The 23,531-nt window shown below is 34.2% G+C and overlaps 2 protein-coding genes across 2 annotated transcripts in view; both read right to left on the bottom strand.

Moving 5' to 3' along the window:
• Window positions 1–1,932: 1,932 nt before the first annotated feature.
• LOC132546817 (uncharacterized) lies at window positions 1,933–8,543 on the bottom strand. The gene is made up of 9 exons (XM_060210533.1): window positions 8,530–8,543; window positions 7,936–8,153; window positions 6,986–7,117; window positions 5,711–5,791; window positions 5,393–5,509; window positions 4,681–4,883; window positions 4,190–4,307; window positions 2,711–2,934; window positions 1,933–2,088 (listed from the first exon to the last, which is right to left on the bottom strand). Exons 1-9 carry the CDS (start codon window positions 8,541–8,543, stop codon window positions 1,933–1,935), a joined length of 1,263 nt encoding a protein of 420 aa, XP_060066516.1.
• Window positions 8,544–9,623: 1,080 nt separating this feature from the next.
• The window catches only part of LOC132546816 (uncharacterized), a 53,461-nt gene continuing 39,553 nt past the window's right edge, over window positions 9,624–23,531 (bottom strand). Inside the window, 16 exon segments of the mRNA XM_060210532.1 lie at window positions 9,624–9,742; window positions 10,070–10,287; window positions 10,752–10,866; window positions 11,297–11,445; window positions 11,618–11,732; window positions 12,468–12,745; window positions 13,181–13,295; window positions 13,511–13,779; window positions 14,582–14,696; window positions 16,372–16,506; window positions 16,948–17,096; window positions 17,686–17,800; window positions 18,346–18,485; window positions 19,975–20,092; window positions 20,622–20,651; window positions 21,175–21,303. Coding sequence (XP_060066515.1) covers window positions 9,624–9,742; window positions 10,070–10,287; window positions 10,752–10,866; window positions 11,297–11,445; window positions 11,618–11,732; window positions 12,468–12,745; window positions 13,181–13,295; window positions 13,511–13,779; window positions 14,582–14,696; window positions 16,372–16,506; window positions 16,948–17,096; window positions 17,686–17,800; window positions 18,346–18,485; window positions 19,975–20,092; window positions 20,622–20,651; window positions 21,175–21,303 — 2,309 coding nt within the window.

Here is a 23,531-nt window from a genome sequence, read left to right as displayed (position 1 = left end):
TGATTACATACAACTTGATTACATACAACTTGATTACATACAACATACAACTTGATTACATATAACTTGATTACATACAACATACAACTTGATTACATACAACTTGATTACATATAACTTGATTACATACAACATACAACTTGATTACATACAACTTGATTACATACAACATACAACTTGATTACATACAACTTGATTACATACAACATACAACTTGATTACATACAACATATAACTTGATTACATACAACTTGATTACATAAAACTTGATTACATACAACTTGATTACATACAACAAACAACCTGATTACACACATGTTGATTACATACAACATACAACTTGATTACATACAACATACAACTTGATTACATACAACATGATTACATACAACTTGATTACATACAACATACAACTTGATTACATACAACTTGAATACATACAACTTCATTACACACAACTTGAATACATACAACTTGATTACATACAACATACAACTTGATTACATACAACTTGATTACATACAACATACAACAACTTGATTACATACAACTTGATTACATACAACATACAACTTGATTACATACAACTGGATAACATACAACATACAACTTGATTACATACATGTTGATTACATACAACAAACAACTTGATTACATACAACATGATTACATACAACATACAACTTGATTACATACAACTTGATTACATATAACTTGATTACATACAACATACAACTTGATTACATACAACTTGATTACATACAACATACAACTTGATTACATATAACTTGATTACATACAACATACAACTTTATTACATACAACTTGATTACATATAACTTGATTACATACAACATACAACTTGATTACATACAACTTGATTACATACAACATACAACTTTATTACATACAACTTGATTACATACAACATACAACTTGATTACATACAACTTGATTACATACAACATACAACTTTATTACATACAACTTGATTACATACAACATACAACTTGATTACATACAACTTGATTACATACAACATACAACTTTATTACATACAACTTGATTACATTCAACATACAACTTGATTACATACAACTGGATAACATACAACATACAACTTGATTACATACATGTTGATTACATACAACAAACAACTTGATTACATACAACATGATTACATACAACAAACAACTTGATTACATACAACATGATTACATACAACAAACAACTTGATTACATACAACAAACAACTTGATTACATACAACTTGAATACATACATCTTGATTACATACAACATACAGCTTGATTACATACAACATGAATACATACAGCTTGATTACATACAACATACAACTTGATTACATACAACATACAACTTGATTACATACAACTTGATTACATACAACATACAACTTGATTACATACAACAAACAACCTGATTACATACAACTTGATTACATACAACATACAACTTGATTACATACAACTTGATTACATACAACAAACAACCTGATTACATACAACTTGAATACATACAACATACAACTTGATTACATACAACTTGATTACATACAACATACAACTTGATTACATACAACATACAACTTGATTTCATACAACAAACAACTTGATTACATACAACTTGATTACATACAACATAAAACTTGATTACATACCCCATAAAACTTGATTACATACCCCATAAAACTTGGTTACATACAACTTGATTATATAAAGATTTGTTTTGATTGAAATTTAAAACAATGACATAGACACCGCCAAGCTTGACTAAACATAATACATTTCTAAATAGAACTGTGATATAAAATATTAGCATGAAAAACACATTATGTAACAAGGATTAAACAATAACGTGTCTAATCATGTCAGTATCGAAGCATGGCAATGTCAATTATCACTTTTGTATTCTAAGTCAACAAACTCATATAAAGATCCCTACTTGTTTTTGCACGTGTAGTATCCACGACTTGCGTCCATGCACGTACATATGTACGTGCATCCGTCATCGAATGTCTGTCCTTGGGAATACAGTACGTTGTTGAAATAACAACCTCGAGATTGGCCTGCAAGACATTAAGCGTCATGGTAAATTTATCATTTATTTCTAGAAAACAAATAATAAAACTTCATTGTATAACTTATCAGCTAAACATATTTTTTACGAACAACAAAAATGATAATCTTCAGTAATTTTTTTTCACTTTCTCAATATAACGTGATTTTGTCATTTGAATGATTTCATCAAATAATGGCATGGGCAAATCAATAACTATATGTAATGAAAATATGCTCATGAAGAAATTAGCGATTGAATGAAAAAAAGTTAAGAGAGATGAATAAACAAAAGCAAGGGAAAATATTGAATGTATCAAATCAGTGCATCTTAACCATCAAAGGAAGAATAATGAATATGACTAATCAAGTACACGCCCCTGTGTGTTTCTCCTACCCATGCCCACCTCAAGTTATTACACCATACACTGTAATCATGAATAAGGATTTGCCGTTGGTGAAAACTGGAATTGCATTATACTTTAATGTTAGTACTATAACATCGCAGGTATACCAAAAGAAAAATCGAGTTTATTCTGAAATCCATTCAACTCAAACCACTCACATTAAAATGACAAAACTGGAACAGAACAAAAAAAAAAGAAATACAAAACAGTTCACAACTACAATTACCTGTATATTGACCACCTGTACCAGAACCAGTACCACCTCCGGTAAAAGAACCTTGTGACCCAGATCCCGTGCCACCAGTTCCGGTGATAGAGCCTTGAGACCCAGTTCCTGTACCGCCGCTTCCGGTTGAAGATCCTCCGCCGTTGCATACTGGCTGCGCACAACATTCACCTGGCGACTTCTGAAGGGTACATCCTTGGGGAATATTGGTATACTGCGTACATCTAGATATGATATAGTAAAAATTACTGTGAAACCTGTTATTTGCTAGAGCCTTGCCATTTCTCTGTTTAAGAAAAGAATAGAGGAAACTGCTTATTTTGTGTAATTCTATTTCTTTCTTTTTGAAATAGTGTTATACTTGTATTTGTGAGTTGAATGACATTTATTCATATATCAGAATTTCATGGATTTTTTACAAATTCTTTTTTGAAATTTGATGATAGATTTCGAAATTTACCCATCGTCTTTTTTTCCGTTCAGTGAGAAAATAATCAATGTAAAAAATTACATACACCATGACCATAATCCAAAAGATGAAAAGACTACTTTAACAAGGAATATTTTCAATATCAACTGATTAGATAAATAATGTTGTGTTTTGTTTATCAAACTGGTCTCAACTACGACTAGTTTCAAAGTAACCAACAAGTGTTTTAGCTACCGTATAGCTGGTAATTTCAACGGGTGAAACTTTTTGCAATTATCAGACAAAACGGTTGAATTATGTTTCAAAGAATAAAAATTTCGCGACCTTGATGTTAAAGAAAATTTAAAGCACACGTGACTCATTATTTCACGAATAAAATTTTCGCGGCACGTTAATGTACCGCGAAATAGCGAAGATATCGTCCTTTTAAAATAACCGGTTAAATGGTATTCAGAAGTAGATAGCTAAGGGATGGATTAATAACCAAGGGTTGATGATGAATACAGAATATAGACCACTTCCTTATTAATAACTTACCGATATTCATTCATCATTTGGATCAAATCAATCACATTATTGTTAAGATACTTTAGCATGTTGAAGCATTCATGATATTATTTGAAAAAAAATGTTACTTTCCTTAAATTTGATATTGATATAAATGCTTGTATAACATAATCCGCAAGTAAATGCGTCAATATATTTTTGCGTAGATGTCACTATTTTGATATACTCTGGAGCGGTTTTCATTGGCTGTGCCAGTCAGAAAGATTTAGTGGTGTCTTAATACGGACAATGGCATTACGCCACTATTGAAAATGACAAAAAAAAAATGAAAGTTTATGAGTTAAATGATTAAAGATGTCTTCATTTGTTTTGATTTCATATGTTTTATACAGTTTTATACAAGTTGTCTCGAGCTTTTAGATTTTGCTTGCCGAGGTTAGAAAAATAAAACGTTCTAAGACTTACTGCATCAAATCGCATACGAAATGAAAACGCATTTAAGATCCTTCTATTTAAAGTATTAAAAGGTTTGAATAACATACAGCTGTGTACAGTAGTATTGTCCTCGAATGCCGTCTGTGCATGAGCAATTGTATAAGCACGCGTCCTGCCAAATCTGTCCGGTGCTGTACAACTGCCCCTTATAGTAGCAACCACCAGCTAGAACAAAAGCAATGTTACTGAACAAATGTCATTAAGAAATTAGTAGCAGGAAGTATATTGAAACATTGAAAAAGCGACAGGAAGGAAAAAATATACAAATTTAACTTTGTGTGTATAAAACAAAACGTGTTGCATAGTACTATCGAAAATGCAAAAAAGGGGGATATTACGTGTACTTGTAAAAATAAATCTGTGGTTTTACAGCTGTCAACATCTGAAATTTCAAGTTCTCAAGTTTAAAGAAGAAAGGTTTTGATCAATCGGAGAATTAATAACTAAAAGTTGTAAAATGACATTATTTTTAACACCACAAGGTTCAGTATTAATAAATACTTTGTCCAGTGAATCCTTGATTTGGATAGGACGTTACAAATCCGCTTGTTCCGCCTTGTGTTCCAGTTCCAGTGCCGCCTGCGTTAGTTCCTGTTCCAGAAAATCCGCCTCCCTGAGTTCCAGTTCCGACGCCACCTTGTCCTGTTCCAGAAAATCCGCCTCCCTGAGTTCCAGTTCCGATGCCACCTTGTCCTGTTCCAGAAAATCCGCCTCCCTGAGTTCCACTTACCGTAAGTTGATCTGAGAAGATGTTTAGAAATATATTAATTTATTACAAAACTGGTCAGTTGTGACATTTCATACGGCCTTGTCATACGTGTATGATAACAATTTTCTGATATCATAAAAAGGTCACCTCTTGATGACATCACACACAGTTGTCTCGTTATTGAAAAACGTATAACGATTTTGAATTAAGTTCGCCATACGAAGAATTCAATTTGAGAGTTTTTGTTTATTTCTCAGAGGTTAGGGTTACTTAATCAATAGGTTCCTACAATGGTGCTGATGTAACATGGAGTCTATTGAACTTGTTAAATAATTTGATGAGTTTTATGACATGCACGTATCAAATCATTGAACCATATAACTTCCACATCAAAATCGACACCCGTGTAAAATCATCAATATACAGAGAGCGCAACAGAAATTGTTAGGTACCTGTGCTTGCAAATATCGTAAAACATTTGGAAAGTAGATATTGAATTGTAAATGACAGGATGTTGGCGACAATACGGTATTTAACTGACCACAGAGCCCACAGAAGTGGGGACAATGAGTTAATGCCCAGCTCGCGTAGGGATCTACGCAGGATGCTCTTGTGTAATCTTTGCAATTGGAAATAGAATCCTTGCAATTTCCGCTACCTACAACAAAAAACAAACAATAAAAGAACATCACACATGGTGAAATATATAGATTGAATAGATGTATGTCATTTTACCGTTTTTTCTTGACCATAAAATATTATTTTTCATAAAAGAAGGATGAAACAAACTTATAATGCGAGTCTAGAAGAAAGAAAGAAATTCATACTTTCATGTGATATCATTGTTTATCAACATTACCAGTGCCACTAGTACCAGTTCCACTCGGCCCTGGCCCGATGGTTCCTGTTCCGGTCCCTACGCTACCAGTTCCACTCGGCCCTGACCCGATGGTTCCTGTTCCGGTCCCTGTGCTACCAGTTCCACTCGGTCCTGAGCCACTAGTTCCTGTTCCAGTCCCTGTGCTACCAGTTCCGCTCGGCCCAGATCCACTTGTTCCTGGTCCTACACTTCCAGTTCCAGTCCCAGTTCCTGTATCTATGTGAGTGAAGAAATGTTATTATGCTTTATTGATATTGTCGTTAAATATCCCCCCCCCCCCCAATCCTATTCCCGTTAGGTGTTTACTGATATCAAATTATGATGTGAAACTATTCTGTTGATTAGAACAAATATTTCTCTTTCCTAGTCTGTCCGACTTACAGACAAAGGAGCTAAAAAGACAAAATTGGCACTAAAACACCCTTTCCTGATTTGTCTACAGTCCATCCGATCACAAATTGTGTAGTGCATTACTAGAATTAGAAAAGACGTAATTGCGGTAACATCCAAGAAATTACTGATATTTTGAAATTTCAGTAACCAAACGGTCCATGTCATTGAAGTTAATTGATGTGGTCACATTGCATGTAGAAGAACAAATATCTACTGAACTGCTATTCTGATCTCCGTACAAGCAGTAGTGTATTACTAATTACGAATATGAACATATCTATGAATTAAAGAAGTGCTGATACGTAGTGATACATTTACCTTGCGATTGCGATTCTACTGTACAAGGAAAAATGTTCAGCGATTTTTGGTGAAATGAAATCATCCATGATAAATATATGTTAGCGACGACAGAGGTAGCGAAATAGATTTACAAAAACCTTATAATATCTCAGATGAATAATATGTTCAGAACAGGCTGCAAAACTCTTGTCGTGAAAACCATACGCCATTTTGCATTACTGACGATTTGGAGACATCATGCTACACATACTGTAAAGTTGTAATATTCATGAGCGATTGAATTTTGGTTATCAAGGATAACGCGAAATTAAGTAATCCGCAAACATTTGACAACAATAAAAATATTATATTACGAAATACACGTATATCAATGCATAGATATAAGCAAAATTTAATATTTGGGAACAAGACGGTAGCGAACCATAAGCAGAACGACTTTTATCAATTAAACAGTATGTTGCCTTTGAAGTAAGACAAATGTATACTAGATTATTGTATCTACACTGCCGTAATACTGAAGTATGCATAATTATTGGAAAAAGGACAAGATTTTTTACTTACTACAATAGTTGCAAGTTACTGGACAATTAAACTTGGCCCATCCTATGTATTGTCCTATGCAACTATCCGTTCCGTAATCCTTGCAATTGGGTAAACGATCAACACAAGCAGTGCTGACGGTCGTTGTCACTCCTACAACAACAGTGAGCGCGCTTTTTAGGAACATCTTCACTTGCTAAGAATTATGTTTTTACGGGCAACGTTTTATGAATGTTGGGAGGACAGGTTAACACAATCTGTTATACTGATATTAACACTTTCACTTTATTTACATTTGTAGATGATGTTCATTACGTTGGCTGAAAAATGTACATTGAATAAAATATGAACAGCATGCTTCTGCCTACCACTTTTAATCTCCTATGGATAGTGCCACAGTTCCTTAACATACAACTGTACTTTACATTCCTTTTCAATCAATATTGAAAAGTACGAAATTCCTTGAATTACATTATAGGATAGTATATGTATTGATTAGTTGGTTGTCTTAATTCGAAAATATATATGTCCATAAATTAATTAAATGTCGAACATTTGTATGTTCTCGGTGCTGATCAATTTCTTAAGGACTAGAACACGTTCTGCTAATTCTCGAAATCGAGTGCTCACGAAAACGTGTGATTGTTTGAAAAATTGAGTTCTTTGAAAATATATGACTCAGTTGCTAAAAAGTTGTGCATCACTGAATATATTTACCTCTGTATTGACAGTAAGACTATTGTCACATTGCTAAAGTAGTGCAAAATCTCTGCGTCATTCAGTTGATGCAGGAGGTAAAGGTAGAGCCATTCTTCTTTCGTTAATAGCGCAAATATAATTCAAATATCATGTATATCCTATCTTTATATATCAGTATATTGACAGAATAATTCCTGTAATCAAATTTTGATCATTGTATGATCACCTTGACCATGTAAGACAGGAAAAAATAATATAGAAGTATATACTACCGGTGTTGCCACAGAATCCACAGTACTGGTTGCAGTTCTCCTTCGCCCATTCCTTGTACGGTTCGTTACAGGCGTATTGTCCGTAATTTTCACAATGCGCTAACTTGTTCCTGCATTGGGCAGGACCTACCGGTGTACATGCAGCTTTCTGACAGCATCGGTCGTTAGGGTCTGATGTTAAATGGCAATTATTGGAAAGCTGGCCAAATCTGGGACACCTATAAGGGAGCGATGTACATGTTGAACATTGTAACACGCATTTTTGGCCTCGTGGAATCGACGTAACGATAATTGCTTGAATACCATTTTGTTGTCAACTTGGCTCTTCATAATGGAGGAAAAAACAAGGTTCAAAATATCTGTTACGAATCTGTTTCCATTTTCATAATCCTTTGGAATTATAAATCATGTTTAATAAAACACTTCATGTGTTGTACACGACAGGTTTTTGATTAATAACATATGTATATAGGTATAAGTAAACATTTATGCTCAATAACACGTATATCTACAACAATTGGTACAGCGGTGAACCAGACTCCTGTATACCTATAGTTTCATTAAGCTGTTGGCTTTAGATAACATATTACTTACCCTGTTTTCTCCATTATAACTCAGTCTATTAAATCTCAATACTGTTAGCAGATTAATATATTACACTTTGATATAGCTTTATCTTACTTGGGTGACACCTATATTTTATTATGCGTTACGTCTATCATTCAAACGTTTTGTATTTCTACATTTGCCCCTTACAGCCCATCAATATTTCCTGAAAATTCGGTACATATTTTCCCATATGTTAGCAAAACTTTCTCTACCAAGATTGTTGTAACCACCTCACTAAAATGCCAATAAAGTGTCGTGAAAAATATTTTTTTTTGCTAAGCTTTTACAGCCTAGAGACCGACACAATTTGAATACCGACATCATACACAGTGCTATTCGTTAAATTTTTTTACTAGGAGACGCCACAATGTAATAAAACATTCATTTCTTATTTTTAGACTAGTACCGTCGCCATTGATATTTCCCTGAAGTCTGTTGTCGTAGCTGTTTAGTAATGCCACGTTTAAGGTTCCGAGAGATGTAGGTAAGTGAAGATGAATATTTTGCGTTTTTTTTTTCGGTCGCCATAATTTACAAGTTTGGAAATATTCTCCTTCTGTGTTCGCTTTGAGTTTGATCTACCACCTTGATGCTCGTTCATATGCCAAGCGGTTTCTTAATTGTAAATCATCTTCTCATTTGAGATTGAGCCATTACTTACCTGCATTTACGCGACGGGTGTCGTTTGTAAGGTTATAAGATGTCTACTCTTCCAGAAAATCTTGTTTTATTTGTAATATTTATGTAATTTTTCTCTTGTGCATATTTTGCTCTAGTTTCATCAATTTGATTTTGAATTTAACATTTAGGTATTTTATTTGTTCCGTTAACGCATTTAAGGGCAGTGATTACTTCCATTTTGGCCATGGTAGGCTTATCTCATAACGTCACAAATGCTCAAATATATTTGATATAAGCAAATAAACTTATCTGTTTCATACTTAAATATGTCTAGTCGTAACATTTCGGTTCACATTTAGCGCATCCAGTGATTATCATACACCTCACCTGCTCCCGTATGTCATACCTATTGGCACTCTCAAGCTACGTCTTGTTGTACACGTGTTTTCATGCATTAATTACCTGTCCGTACACCTGTACATGCCCTTTGTGGCGTCGGTGCATTCACAGTCGTAATCGCATCCATCCTGCCAGGTCTGTCCTTGTTGGTATATTTGACCCTTGTAGATACACGCTCCTACAATATTGATCAATGGCGAGAACTAGAAATAAATTCATTAGTTTTAGTATATTGACGATGAAAAAAACTAACGTAATAACATTATTATTATCATTAAATGATTCATGATAAAATTAGCAAATGGAAAATAAGGTATGAAACATGAGGAGAAATAAAACGTAGAGACATCACACAGTTTTGCCCATTATAATGTAAAAATAGCATCCTTATTGCGCTGTTGCAATGCCAAATTGGTTAACAATACAACTGGAATCCGTCTAATTTCTATATGACCATACATCATACTTAACTGAAATCCAAACAGACTTAATCCATTTTTCATACTTGCGTATCCGGTTTGAGATATATTGGGATTATTTCCAGCACTGGGCGGTTTGCCATATCCGGTTAAGGATCCAACGAATCCAGTTGGGTTCATTGACTGGCCCCCTAAGACTGGGCCACCCATTGATGCAGAGCATTGGGGTACACGACAACAAGTAGGATCCTTAGTGTCGGGAACAAATGAACAGCCAAGAGGCACATTGTCAAACCGAGCGCACCTTTTGAAAAAAATTTTTTTTTTACTATTACGTGTCCATATTGGAATAGTACGACTAATATCTTTGAATACTTATAAAGGCCAACGAATTTTTGGTCGGAAAACCTCACTTTTATCGGCATCTTTTCCCTTGGGTGATCCATCTAATGAATTTTCATTTGAGAAAAATAGTCATCTCTTGAGAAATAGGCCATGAAGATAAGCCTTCATAAATTCAAATTACCAGGAACATTGTAGAGGAATACAAAGTCGTGATATTCCGTTACTCATTTACTGGTTTGGATGGTTTTTTTTTTGGTTTCATTACCATGTATATCATATTAACTATCGTTAATTACTTTTATTTCAATAATAAAGTGTTTAGTTATTCAAAAGGTATCAGCATATTTTATTGGCAAATTAAAACTGATTTTACAAATGAACATATATTGCACGACTTAAAACGTAGTTATTGATAGTTCTTACCTATCGGTACACTGGTGATAGTGGTTCCTAGCATCCTCACAGCGACACTTGTAGCTGCAGCCGTCATCCCACTGCTCGCCCTGGTTGTAATACAAACCTTTGTACACACAGTAATCTGAAACAAATTTCATATAAAAGAGCATTTTCATTGTCATACTCTATGATAATATAAACAACGTTTTCGCATTTTTTGTCATGTTTTTAGTATCTTTACAACAGCAACATGTCCTACCTTTAATCAAAATACGGAAGTCAAAACGATATAGATATACGGTTAATAAAAATTGCCCCAAAACCGGCAATTCAATTGAGCAGGGAGTCCAGCTAGTGGACAAAAAACAATTGAAGGCTATTTCTGTAACATCATGTGTATAAATGTACATCGAGGGGGAGGGGATTTAACACTTACATGCTACAAACTGTTACTTTTTGGTACGTTAAATTTAATACCCGATGTAGACATGTTGCCTGATGTAAACAGTATACCCATCATTTCTTGGTATTACAAACAAACGATATTAAAAGAGTGGATCGTCTGTACTCACCTCCACCTGTAGGTGGTGTTGTTCTGGCATAAAATGGTGGTGGCGTCGTTACGGTTTGTGAAAAATCACAGGTGTATGTCTGGCAGCAATGATCGGCAGGATCAGGTATCTTCGTACATTGTGCTGGGAGGTTCATCATGCTCGGGCATCTACGTAATAGAAATCATACGTCAGACTAAAAACTCTTATATACCAAAGTTTTGATAAAATCATGTAACATAAACAAGTCGAGCAATCAAACAAAAACAACAAAAAAGGCGATTATATCATTAAATTCGCGTTATACAGCAGATTGACGTAAAAGGAAACGTTGAAACATGCCTATCATTACATCTGTACTGTCCCTGTTGAGCGTCCAAGCATTCACACCGGAAGTCACATCCATCGTCCCAAGAGTCTCCTTGGTGATGAACGACCCCTTTGTAAATACATCCTCCTAAATAAGACGATAGAAATAAATATCAGCTCCAACTCTAGTCATCAGATTTCTATCAGTCACCAACCTAACACGTTTTACAAGTTAAAACAATGCGTTTAAACTGCAGCCAAATGCGTGTTACTTTTAATGATGGAGGAGTCTAAAAGCTTTTGAACATCCCTTGTTGTTGATGTTTAAAAGTGGGCATAAACTGAACAGTTTTCAAGTTAAAGAGCGAAAAAGTCTGCAAACAGTAATTTTGTCCGTCTTACTTAGTTCCATTGTAACACATATATTGTCAAAAAAAACACCTAGGCACTAGGCCTGCTATATATACACAAAGTTTTGTCGCTGAGATCAGTTGAAAGGTTTTTAAGTTGTAGCTCGGATAAAGCCTCCAGGGTGGACGCACGGAAGGAGGAATCCCAAATTAGTATCCTACGCGAAGGATGAAGTAACGCTAACATGCTTTATTGATATCTGTATCTTATCATGGGTAGGTAACAAACTAGGTGACAGTGACTGTTGAAAATGTTTACGTGTCTCCATATTCATAAATGACAAGGCGCACGTAAATCCGAAGGAATTTCAGCTTCTTGTGTCTCACAATAATTTATTCTTAAGTATTTCACACACATTATAAAAAAACTTAAAATATGTATGTGTCATCTTCGACGGTGCGTACAAAAACGTTGACATGCATAACCCATGTTCTTGTACTATAAAATTTGACATTTTTCATACGATACCTACCTCCAGTCGATCCAACAACAGTGTGGCCAGCACTAAGACCAGTGAATGACGAAGAAGGTCTTCCAGAACTAGTTGGACCAGGTCCATAGGCACCAGATGCTACTGTCTGTGGAAGAGCAGCAGTGCCGTAACCCGAGTACCCTGGTTTGTAGCTAGGAACTGGTATGTGTACCTGTTGTCCATTGGCTCCATTACTACATGTGGGTACTTTGCAACATGGATCTTTTGGATCTTCTTGCAACACACATTGGACCGGTAGATTCTTAAAATCGGGGCATCTACACAAAGTAAGGAAGATAAATGTTTCGGCTTCTTCTTTTTACATGATCAAATATATGTTTTTCTTCGAAATGCAAATTATCTAATTCGTTTCATTCACACTTGGAAAACACAATTCATTGTTTTATTACGTGACTTTTTCTTTGTTTTCGTAGTATCTAAAACGAGCGTCGAAGGTAGATATATCAGAATCGTATTACTGCGTAATTGCCAAAATACTCTCTGACTATGAAACACCTCTGAAATATGCAAATTATGTTCAAAGTTTATGATTTACCAGACAAAATTTTAAATTTATATTTCGGAATAAATGATAGCGTCATGTTAACATATTACCTGCCCTCCCATTTGTAATATTTGTAATATAAAAAGGAACATAATTGAACGAATTAGGTTCAAATTGATTGAATGCTACTAAAATTGGTTGAATTTACTTGGGCTGACATCGGTATCGTCCAGTTTTGCCATCTTCGCAGACACACGTCCATTGACATCCGTCCGTCCATCGCAGACCCTGTTGGTAAAGCTTCCCCTTGACATAACAACCATCTGAAATTAAATTGTAGTTATTCTTTCATAATATTGCTATAGTCTCTATTTATACCGGCATTTTTTATGTTAGATAAATTACTCTAACAATCTATACCCCTAACGTTCTACTAGAGATTCAGTCGAGGCTTTATTCATGGAATACAGGTAAAAATATTTAGTTGAATACCAAGTTTCGCAAAAAATATTTTTCCACAAAGACAAATGCTACACACCAACTCTCATTGGAATACTGGAGGCGCCACCTGAGTTGAGACCTGGAGCCTGAGACGGCCCCCCAGGAACTGGTGTAAGTCCCCCGGGTCCTGTGGATCCACTGGTACCAGAAGGAAGGTTGGGTATGGGATAATTGCCAACTACTCCAGAGACAGTAGAAGACCCTATGAATGAACCCTGTCCGCCATCACACTGTATTCGTTGACAACATTGGTCTTTAACTTTCACAGGATTGCAATTAAGCGGCAGGTTTACATAATCTGGGCATCTAAAAATTGGAAATGCCGAATTTAATAATATCTCGTAATGAAATCAGGATAAAAAGGCAAATAGATTAGAAATTTCCTATTTATAATTTTGAATTGAAAAACGGTATCTAACACAATATGTATATGGTACAAGTTATACTTGTAATATTGCTTTCTGCTTCCACTAGATATATTTTTACAGTTCATCTGTGTTGCTGTCGATATCGCAGCATATAAATGTAGTTCCAAAACATCCCTTGAAGAAACATTTGGCTCCAACAACTGTATCCGACATTTGATTTTTCCGAGGACGATTCAGTAAATATGTTATATGACAAAGTTTATTGACATGAGTAGATATGTTTAAAGGCATGTTGCTGATGTAAAAATATGTTTTTATTGTTTGTTATCAAAAACAACAATTCATTCACAATCACGTATCTTTATCTTATTTCAGAACATTGAAAACAGACAAAACATCAAACTGATGAATTAAGATATGATCATTTGTTGCATAAAATATTATTTTTCTATCAGAGCTTTAAAAAATTCGCTAATTTGTCGAGTTCTACATTATTTCCTATCTTTACATCGTCGCAGGAATTAAGTTTTACATAGTACAGGTTTATGAAACAATGTACTTCAAAAACCATTGATTTTCGCTGCTTTCGTGTGTACTTTTTCTACGAAGTTATAGTCCATGATTTAGTAAAATTTTGCAAGGGTATAGATTTTGGGAATTTTATTTATTCACAAAATCCAGTATTTTTAGATTTAAAAACATCTATTATTTCACAGTGCCCTTACAATACAGCAACATACCGTTTGTTACATCTATAATATCCGTATTTGGCATTCTCGCACATGCATTCATAGTCACAACCGTCAAACCAGGTCTGACCCTGGGAATAGTCAACACCCTTGTAGATACACTTCTCTGTAAGAAAATGATAAAGGACAGCTTTCACTGCATCATATTACCATCCTAAATCTGCATATTTACTGATACTGATACAAGAAATATGAAAAGTTCGGTAGCTATAAGTCAGTTCTAGATGTATATTCAGTGGAAAAGAAAACTGCTATTTAGTGCAAAACAATATTTTTCATGTGTGAATTTTTTGAAACACATTCATAATTTCGATAATATTGAAAACAAGACACTGAACAAGTAATGAAAAAATCAACAATCAAAAATAAAAATTACCTGATGGCAACGGCTGAGTGAATTCCTCTGAAAGAAATCAGCGAAAATAACGTTTTCATAAATTTAGAATGAAATAAATTGAACATAAGAAATTAACTAACCAGTTACTTATGATTTCGTTAATTTTACGGCATACACATTAAGATATGTAAACTGGATCTTAATTTAGATTCAAATTAGATTAAACTAAAGCAAAGTATGAAAGAGAGAAATATCTGTAAGGTGTCTACTGGAAAAAAAAACACATGGAGAATGAGACCAAACTGCCATATAAGTCTTGGTCAGACTAGGTAAGTTAGCGATTACATGTTCCAAAACGATACAACAACGGAACCACCAGACACATTAACAAGCATCGGAGACGCCCAAATTCATATCGCAAAAATATATAGATGATAGTTTACTCAAAAGGCACATGAGAAAAAATTGTATCATAACTTGCAATCCACGTATGTGGCATTAATGGTTATGTACAGGGGCGTTTGAATACATTAATGATCTGTTTCAGCAGCAGACAAAACGATAATTTCTATCAACAACAGTGTTCAAAATTTAAACACGTTCATCAATGACAAGTTTCAACCAGTCTTTGGTTTCATTCGAGATGTTCACTTCTCCATCTCATTATTTTGGTGTCTTAAACATGAGTAAGTAAATGATCTTAGATATTTGGTTTAATCATTATGTCATTAATAAATGCAATTTTCAGCACATAATTATTCCGCATCATTATTTGTCAGATGTTTTTGTCAGAAATAACATCATATACAGTTTTGTACTTTCAGTCAAATTACAAAGAAATAAAACTAATGGATGATTTCAGAATTAGTTTTTAAAAAAGTATGCTTGTATACTATTTCAGCTTTTTTATCAACGAGTTATTCAACTGATAGACTCGAATATTTTCTGTCTGTAGATCCATTAGTTCCAAAGTAGGATATGTTGTCTCATTCTAGGTAAAAACTGTGATTATCACAGTTATCAGAGAATGCTGATCAAATCTCAAAGTAATCTCAGGTAAATGTTATGATGATGAAAGATATAATAGAATATCTTAAGCGCGCATCTAAGGCAAGGTAGATATGGTGGGTGATGACAACTATCTGAAATTATTATATCAAATCAAACGTTTGTTTCAAGAAGAAATTGTGATAACAGTTATCAAATCTAAGGTATGTTTGAAAACACTAGAAAGTCATTAAGTTACCAAAAAATAAATAACCAAATATAGTTTACCAAGATAATAATCGAAATTAGAAAGTTATATACTTAATGGAATACGGTTGTCATGCAGCGAATGGAAATCAAAAATATAACCGAGTCCGTAGATCCTGAGTTCAATCGAATGTAAGTTTCATAGATATAGGACGTATCTACATCATTAACTTAGGGAGTTTGTACTTACGACAGAAATTACAGAAGAGTGCACAGTTTTCCTTTGCCCATTCATGGTATCCAGAGCTGGTACACATGCTTGCTTGATACAGGTTACAATTCTTAGCTTTGTCAACACATGGTGCAGGTGCAGTCGGGGTCACACCTGCAATTAATTCCAAAAACGCATAAAAAAATAATGTATTCCAATTCAAATCAGTTATCATTGAACTACTGTGAAACGTAAACTTAAAGCCCACACTCTGGAATAGAGGAACATTGCCCTTTAAGACAGTTTTCCTTTATACAGAGATACAAATACTATTTTATTGAGCTTTAAAGCGGGTTTAATTGTATATAAATATTTTAAAGATTTTTTTGGAGAAAATATTTGCCCTTTTACCTACTCAATTAATACTTTAAATTTTTCTAGAGGGTACATGGATTATAACTCTTTACTTAATTGTCTTAATCAGATTCCGAGTCGGTATTTGGATTCAAAAGTCCTTTAAACACAGTTCAAAAACTTATCACTCACTGCATTGAACATATGTCATCATAAAAGTTACATGATATCGACATGAAGATTTGTTAACCCGAATATCACTTTACTGACCTACTCCTTTGCCACTGATAGCCCCAACACCGTTAAATGTTCCATACTGTTGGTTAAAGTCACAAGTTGGCTCCTGGCAGCATTTTCCGGGTAGCTTTTGAAGATGACATACAGGTGGTAGATTCTTGTAGACTGGGCACCTTTAAGAAGAAACCTCATAGCGTTGATTTTTATATTTACATTTATTCATCTGTTAAAAAAATACTTCAATGATTTTTTTTTCACATACGTTTCCTACATAATACAGGTGTTTTTGGGCCTTATTTTGGCTTGCATTTCAAAGCCAACATTTGAAATTTGAAGTGTTCATTAAGTACCAAATTTTGTGAAAACACATTATCTTTATTGAAAACAAATGCTATTAAGCTTTACAATTTGCTTCATGGATAAATATGTATTACTGTTTTACGTTAAGGGAATATTTGTTCGGGGAGTTGTCATAAGAGGAGAGGGGAGAGTTATGCTTGAATTGAATGGAACTATTGAAATTTTGACAGTTTTCAGTGATAGTGAATTCTGCGATTACCTCTATTCTTCAAAAGTTTATATTCACTTTGAAATACCATGTGAGCTAATTTATTTTATACGATTTACAGGACATTTATTCAAAATGCACAAAGTGCCAAATTTAAAAAAAAAAAAATACTCGTGATGTACTGAAATTGAGAATAATGACCACTTCTAACGTCCATTACATTATATTAGTCACTCTAAAGGGGCTTGGCCTACCTTGCTTGGCAGCTGTACATGCCTGCGCCAGCGTCCGTACATTGGCAGTCATATTGACAACCATCTTGCCATGTCTGTCCTTGGAAGTATTCATGTCCCTTGTAATGGCAGGTACCTACAGAAACAAGTGAATATTCATTTCTCTTGGTTAGTGTCTCGTGAATGTGAAGTGGTCATTTTAAGTCGGAGTCTATGAAAATGTAGGTGGTAACCGTAGTCAACAAATTTCTATAATGCAAGAGGACGGTCCATGATTTCAGCTACCTGAAAAACGTAAACCGCCCTCGGTATGAATCTACATCACCTGACACGATGACTTTCTACCGATCAGCCAGTTGTAACTAGACCATTAATAGATATTCGAATACAGAAATATAACCGCAAAAATACCATTTCAGATTAAATTAAAAGCCGATCTTAATCTAAACACATTAAATAAGCATTAACAACTATGACAATGTTTGTATTTCAATGAATTTAAATACATGAAATCAGTATTTATAGTCTTGCATATAGCTTTCTAAACAAGTATTCAATGTGTATCTTTTTCAAATGTATGTACACTATGTGTTGATTTAGATAAAGGCGATGAAAAGAACAATAAAATTACTTTTGAGTGACTTCAGGGATTACTTTCATTGATTAATTCCAAGCACATACTTATCCCGTTCAGATTTCCCAAACTTTGTCCACTCGTGGTCTGATAGTTCGGGTTAAAGTTGCAAACTGGCTGTAGACAGCACTCTCCAGCTTTTTTGGTGAGTGTACATTGCGGGGGAAGGTTATAGTATGAGGGACACCTGGAAATGGTAATGGCAATAAGTCCCCACAATAAATATATGTTGTATTTTTGCTAGTCAGTCAGTTTTCGATTTAGTACAAAATTATTTAGACGTTCTGTCGACTTTTCAAGTCGATTAATAGCAGATTTCGGCACTATAGATGTGAGGGCGAAACAACAGTCTTTGCTTACGTCAGCCTTCAAAGAAAGTTTATTATCATGACGGAGTTCAAACCGACTTTATGAATGACAAAAATCATTTAGGTTTTTGGATTGATAATGTTTTTGACGAGTCTGAAATGCATGTAAACATATTGTGCAATACCTAAATCCTTTTTATGTGATAAATTAAATCTCAAAGATTCAGACAAAAGGGAAATTCAAATATCACAAATAATAAGTATTCTCATTTTATGATCATGCAAGATTGTTGTGGGACAGCAAAAGATTATTTCAGATCGATTTTATAGATACACAAGCATGTAAATGTAACCCAGATGATAATATATTTAAAAAGATAATGTGTTGGAAACAAAAATGATAAATCTCTGGTACTTTTCCTTTCATCAATTGCAACACATGTATGTTGTAAAATTATTATGCGATGCACCAGGCTGCCAAACAGCCTGTAGGGGTCACTCAAGATGAATATGGGCATACCATCAAGCCGTCATCCTTCACTCATAATTCTAACCAGGTTTGAAGTATTTCCAATGGAAATTAAAAATTATGCTGAAAATTTAATTTTCCTAAATAAACTATATTTGACTTAATCCCCTCCGCACGGGGAAATATAACTGTGGTAAAACACCTCAAGATGCTACCATTAATGAGTAGTATTTGATTCCACCATATCTGGGGTTTGAGAAGAAGATTTTTGAAATTTTAGCCCCTTTTGGTCCCACCCCTCATGCCCCTGGTGGTTGGGGACTGCATAATTCACAATTTTGGTTTATCTTAGACCAGGGAAGGTATCTGCAAAACTTCTTTGAAACTTTGTTTCATTTGACCTAAAGAAGAAAATCTAATGGTAATTTCTTTTTTGAAAAACAGTTACATTCCTTATGCCATGTATATTTTGTTCTTTTCGGTTCGTCTTCATTAAGTGTTAATAACCTGAAGTTGATCGATTGGATATTTACATTCAGTTGATGACAATTATACGATGTTAATTTTTCAATAAGATTAATTTGTACATTAAAGATTGAATTGGTTGGAGTCTTATTAGTAAAAATAACATCCATAAATTACATGTTTAAGCGTTTATTGTAGCTGAGCTTATTTCATGTTCTTAAGCCTACTCCTGCAGTCGTAAATGACGATAACGCCGGACATTTTCGCAAATCTGGCAACGGATGCAATAGTTGTGTTTGCGATGTCATAACTTAACTGCATCGAAAGTAATCATATTTTGACCAATCAGAAAGCTGTAATTAAATTCCATGCTGACCGTTCAAACAAAATAACCTTTGATCTCTTTATACGAGTATAAAAGGGGCTTAACTTACTTGTTATAACAGCTATATTTCCCCTTTGAGGCATCGTCGCATGTGCAGTCATAGGCGCAACCATCAGACCAGGTCTGTCCTTGTGTGTAGGACTTTCCATTATAATAACATTTTCCGTCTGAAAAAAGAAATATCCAATTCTGTATCATTTTTTATCCTCTTCATCCAAATCCATCATATAGTAAACAAAAATCAAGAAAATATCAACTTGTCAACATTACCATATAATTCAAACTTAAATTCATTAATACTAGGGGAAAATATGAACTAAAGATAGATTTACACGATGACTCCAAAACAAGTTCAAAGAGAATTAAACCAGGTGTTCCGAAAGAGTAAGCGTCTTTTGCTTCATCAATGACATCCGCCGTGTAAAAATTGGTCAATTCAAGTAAGCAATGTCACATTCTCAACGCCACCAGCAGGCAAGTAGCATGATTTGTCCACTACCAGAATACAATACAAAACTCTTATTCTTTCTCATTCTAACACTTCCTGCCTTCCAGACTTTAAGCAATGTATTCCCTTTTGTAGTTAAACTAAAACGGACATTTCCTTCCAAGTAAGTTTTAATTAAAGATGAGAGGAAATGCTTTGCGACAAACATAAGGTTTACCTTTCCGGTACAATCTTAAACAAATACTTACAGTAGCCATTAACGCCATGAGCATTGAAGTCTGGGAAAAAAGAAACGTCAAATCAATTTATATAAAACTCGTTACGTACAACATGAGCAATCCAAAGACGTGTGGTTTACAATCGAGACAACAGTACATGCTGTAGACCTGTTGGGACAAATCTGTCATTTTTAGAACAATCATTTTATAAAACAAATAAAAAAATACATTTAAGATTATATCGTCATTGAAAAAGGTCATGTTTGCTTATATCAAAGTTAGTAAAATGCTTTATAACCGAAAATGAAACAAAAAATGATGTTAATATCCTGACTGTTTATTTGACTTTTTGCATAATTTGTCTTCGTGATTCATACCACACTGTTAAACAGTATTAATATTATGATATCATAATAACGTGCGATTTTCGGAATTCGTTCGGAAAGGGGATTCGACGGAAATAATACAGATCTTACGCAAAGTGATATTACGAGAAATCCTTCGCTAGCGACCACACGTATATTTGACGTTATATTTTACTTTTATGTTTTTAACCTTATAATGATGTCACATTTTAACTTACGACAGAAACCACAGAACTGTCTGCAATTATCATGGGCCCATGGTCCGAAGGAACTGCACACCTGCGCATCATAATCCCGACAGTTGGATAGTTTGTCCACGCAGTCTGGAGGAACTGTTGGAATGGCAGCTGCGGTAAATAAGAAATAGAAATGTTATTTGTTGAAGTCACTGAATTAATGCATATTTGAACAAATTTGTTAACATTATTATTTGGAATATTTATATCAACCTATTTGCTTCTTCCTTTGCTGATAAAATTATTTTTGGAATAATTGCTGAATATCAGTTACTTGCGTATTCAGTACTCGGTAAAATGTTTTATACAAGGTTCGATCGAGCTGATATAATTCATTTAGCAGGCTAATATAAACGCAAATGGACACATAATTACAGTTACTACGTTTTAGTGGTAATATTTATGTTACAACAAAGAAAACAATGACATATCAATAGAATTTTAATTCAAAGTGGCATTCGATCAAACTAGGGCAAATTATGGAGACTTCCGAATACTACAAGGATAATATCAATGTTTTTTTTAAAATGATCTTCGGAACAAAAGTGTCTAAGTTAGTTTAACATCATAAGAAAATTTTGAAGAAAAACATGAACTGCATGAAACAAAAATATAACGATATTATGATAAAATAAGTACACTCTACCGTATTGAAACTTTGCAGAGTTAAGAAAAGATAACACAATGGAAAATGGCTTTTGGTCAATGTGACCAAATATTCATATAGTTGAATATCATGAGTATTCGAAATTAAATACTAAATCACTCTTATATACGTAACAAAGGGGTAATAGAATGTCAATGTTAACACAACAATGGAGTTATAGAAAGTGTCACAGGTTTTACACAATTATGGGGTAATAGAAGGTGTCAGTGTTTTGACAACATTTGAGTAATAAAAGATGTAACAGTGTTTACACAACAATGGAGTAATAGAAGGTGTAACAGTGTTTACACAACAATGGAGTAATAGAAGGCGTCACATTGTTAACACAACAATGGAGTGATAGAAGGTGTAACAGTGTTTACACAACAATGGAGTAATAGAAGGTGTAACAGTGTTTACACAACAATGGAGTAATAGAAGGCGTCACATTGTTAAAACAACAATGGAGTAATAGAAGGTGTAACAGTGTTTACACAACAATGGAGTAATAGAAGGTGTAACAGTGTTTACACAACAATGGAGTAATAGAAGGTGTAACAGTGTTTACACAACAATGGAGTAATAGAAGGCGTCACATTGTTAAAACAACAATGGAGTAATAGAAGGTGTAACAGTGTTTACACAACAATTGAGTAATGGAAGGTGTAACAGTGTTTACACAACAATGGAGTAATAGAAGGCGTCACATTGTTAACACAACAATTAAGTAATAGAAGGTGTAACAGTGTTTACACAACAATGGAGTAATAGAAGGTGTCACATTGTTAACACAACAATGGAGTAATAGAAGGTTTAACAGTGTTTACACAACAATGGAGGAATAGAAGGTGTAACAGTGTTTACACAACAATGGAGTAATAGAAGGCGTCACATTGTTAACACAACAATTAAGTAATAGAAGGTTTAACAGTGTTAACACAACAATGGAGTAATAGAAGGTTTAACAGTGTTTACACAACAATGGAGTAATAGAAGGTGTGACATTGTTTACACAACAATGGAGTAATAGAAGGTTTAACAGTGTTTATCCAACAATGGAGTAATAGAAGGTTTAACAGTGTTTACACAACAATGGAGTAATAGAAGGTTTAACAGTGTTTACACAACAATGGAGTAATAGAAGGTGTAACAGTGTTTACACAACAATGGAGTAATAGAAGGTGTAACAGTTTTTACACAACAATGGAGTAATAGGTGTCACGGTATTTACACAATGAGGTAATAGACGGTGTCACAGTGTTTACACAACACATGAGTAATAGAAGGTGGTACAATGTTTACACAACACTTGAGTAAAAGAAGGTGTCACAATGTTTACACAACACTTGAGTAATAGAAGGTGTCACAATGTTTACACAACACTTGAGTAATAGAAGGTGTCACAATGTTTACACAACACTTGAGTAATAGAAGGTGTCACAATGTTTACACAACACTTGAGTAATAGAAGGTGATACAATGTTTACACAACACTTGAGTAAAAGAAGGTGGTACAATGTTTACACAACACTTGAGTAAAAGAAGGTGTCACAATGTTTACACAACACTTGAGTAATAGAAGGTGGTACAATGTTTACACAACACTTGAGTAAAAGAAGGTGGTACAATGTTTACACAACACTTGAGTAAAAGAAGGTGTCACAATGTTTACACAACACTTGAGTAATAGAAT

This window comes from Ylistrum balloti, unplaced genomic scaffold (assembly GCF_031769215.1).
Source record: "Ylistrum balloti isolate Yb309-2 unplaced genomic scaffold, AGI_CSIRO_Ybal_v1 Utg369916, whole genome shotgun sequence".
Lineage (NCBI taxonomy): Eukaryota > Metazoa > Mollusca > Bivalvia > Pectinida > Pectinidae > Ylistrum > Ylistrum balloti.
This window is presented reverse-complemented; position numbering and strand designations above follow the sequence as displayed.

Bases quoted from the DNA above. Each gene is read 5' to 3' on its own strand.
- LOC132546817 (XM_060210533.1), bottom strand. The intron at 5,510-5,710 runs GTAATGTTGATA...TTTTTGTTGTAG, and splicing joins AACTGGTACTAGTGGCACTG to GTAGCGGAAATTGCAAGGAT. The intron at 2,089-2,710 runs GTAATTGTAGTT...AATGTCTTGCAG, and splicing joins TACAGGTGGTCAATATACAG to GCCAATCTCGAGGTTGTTAT.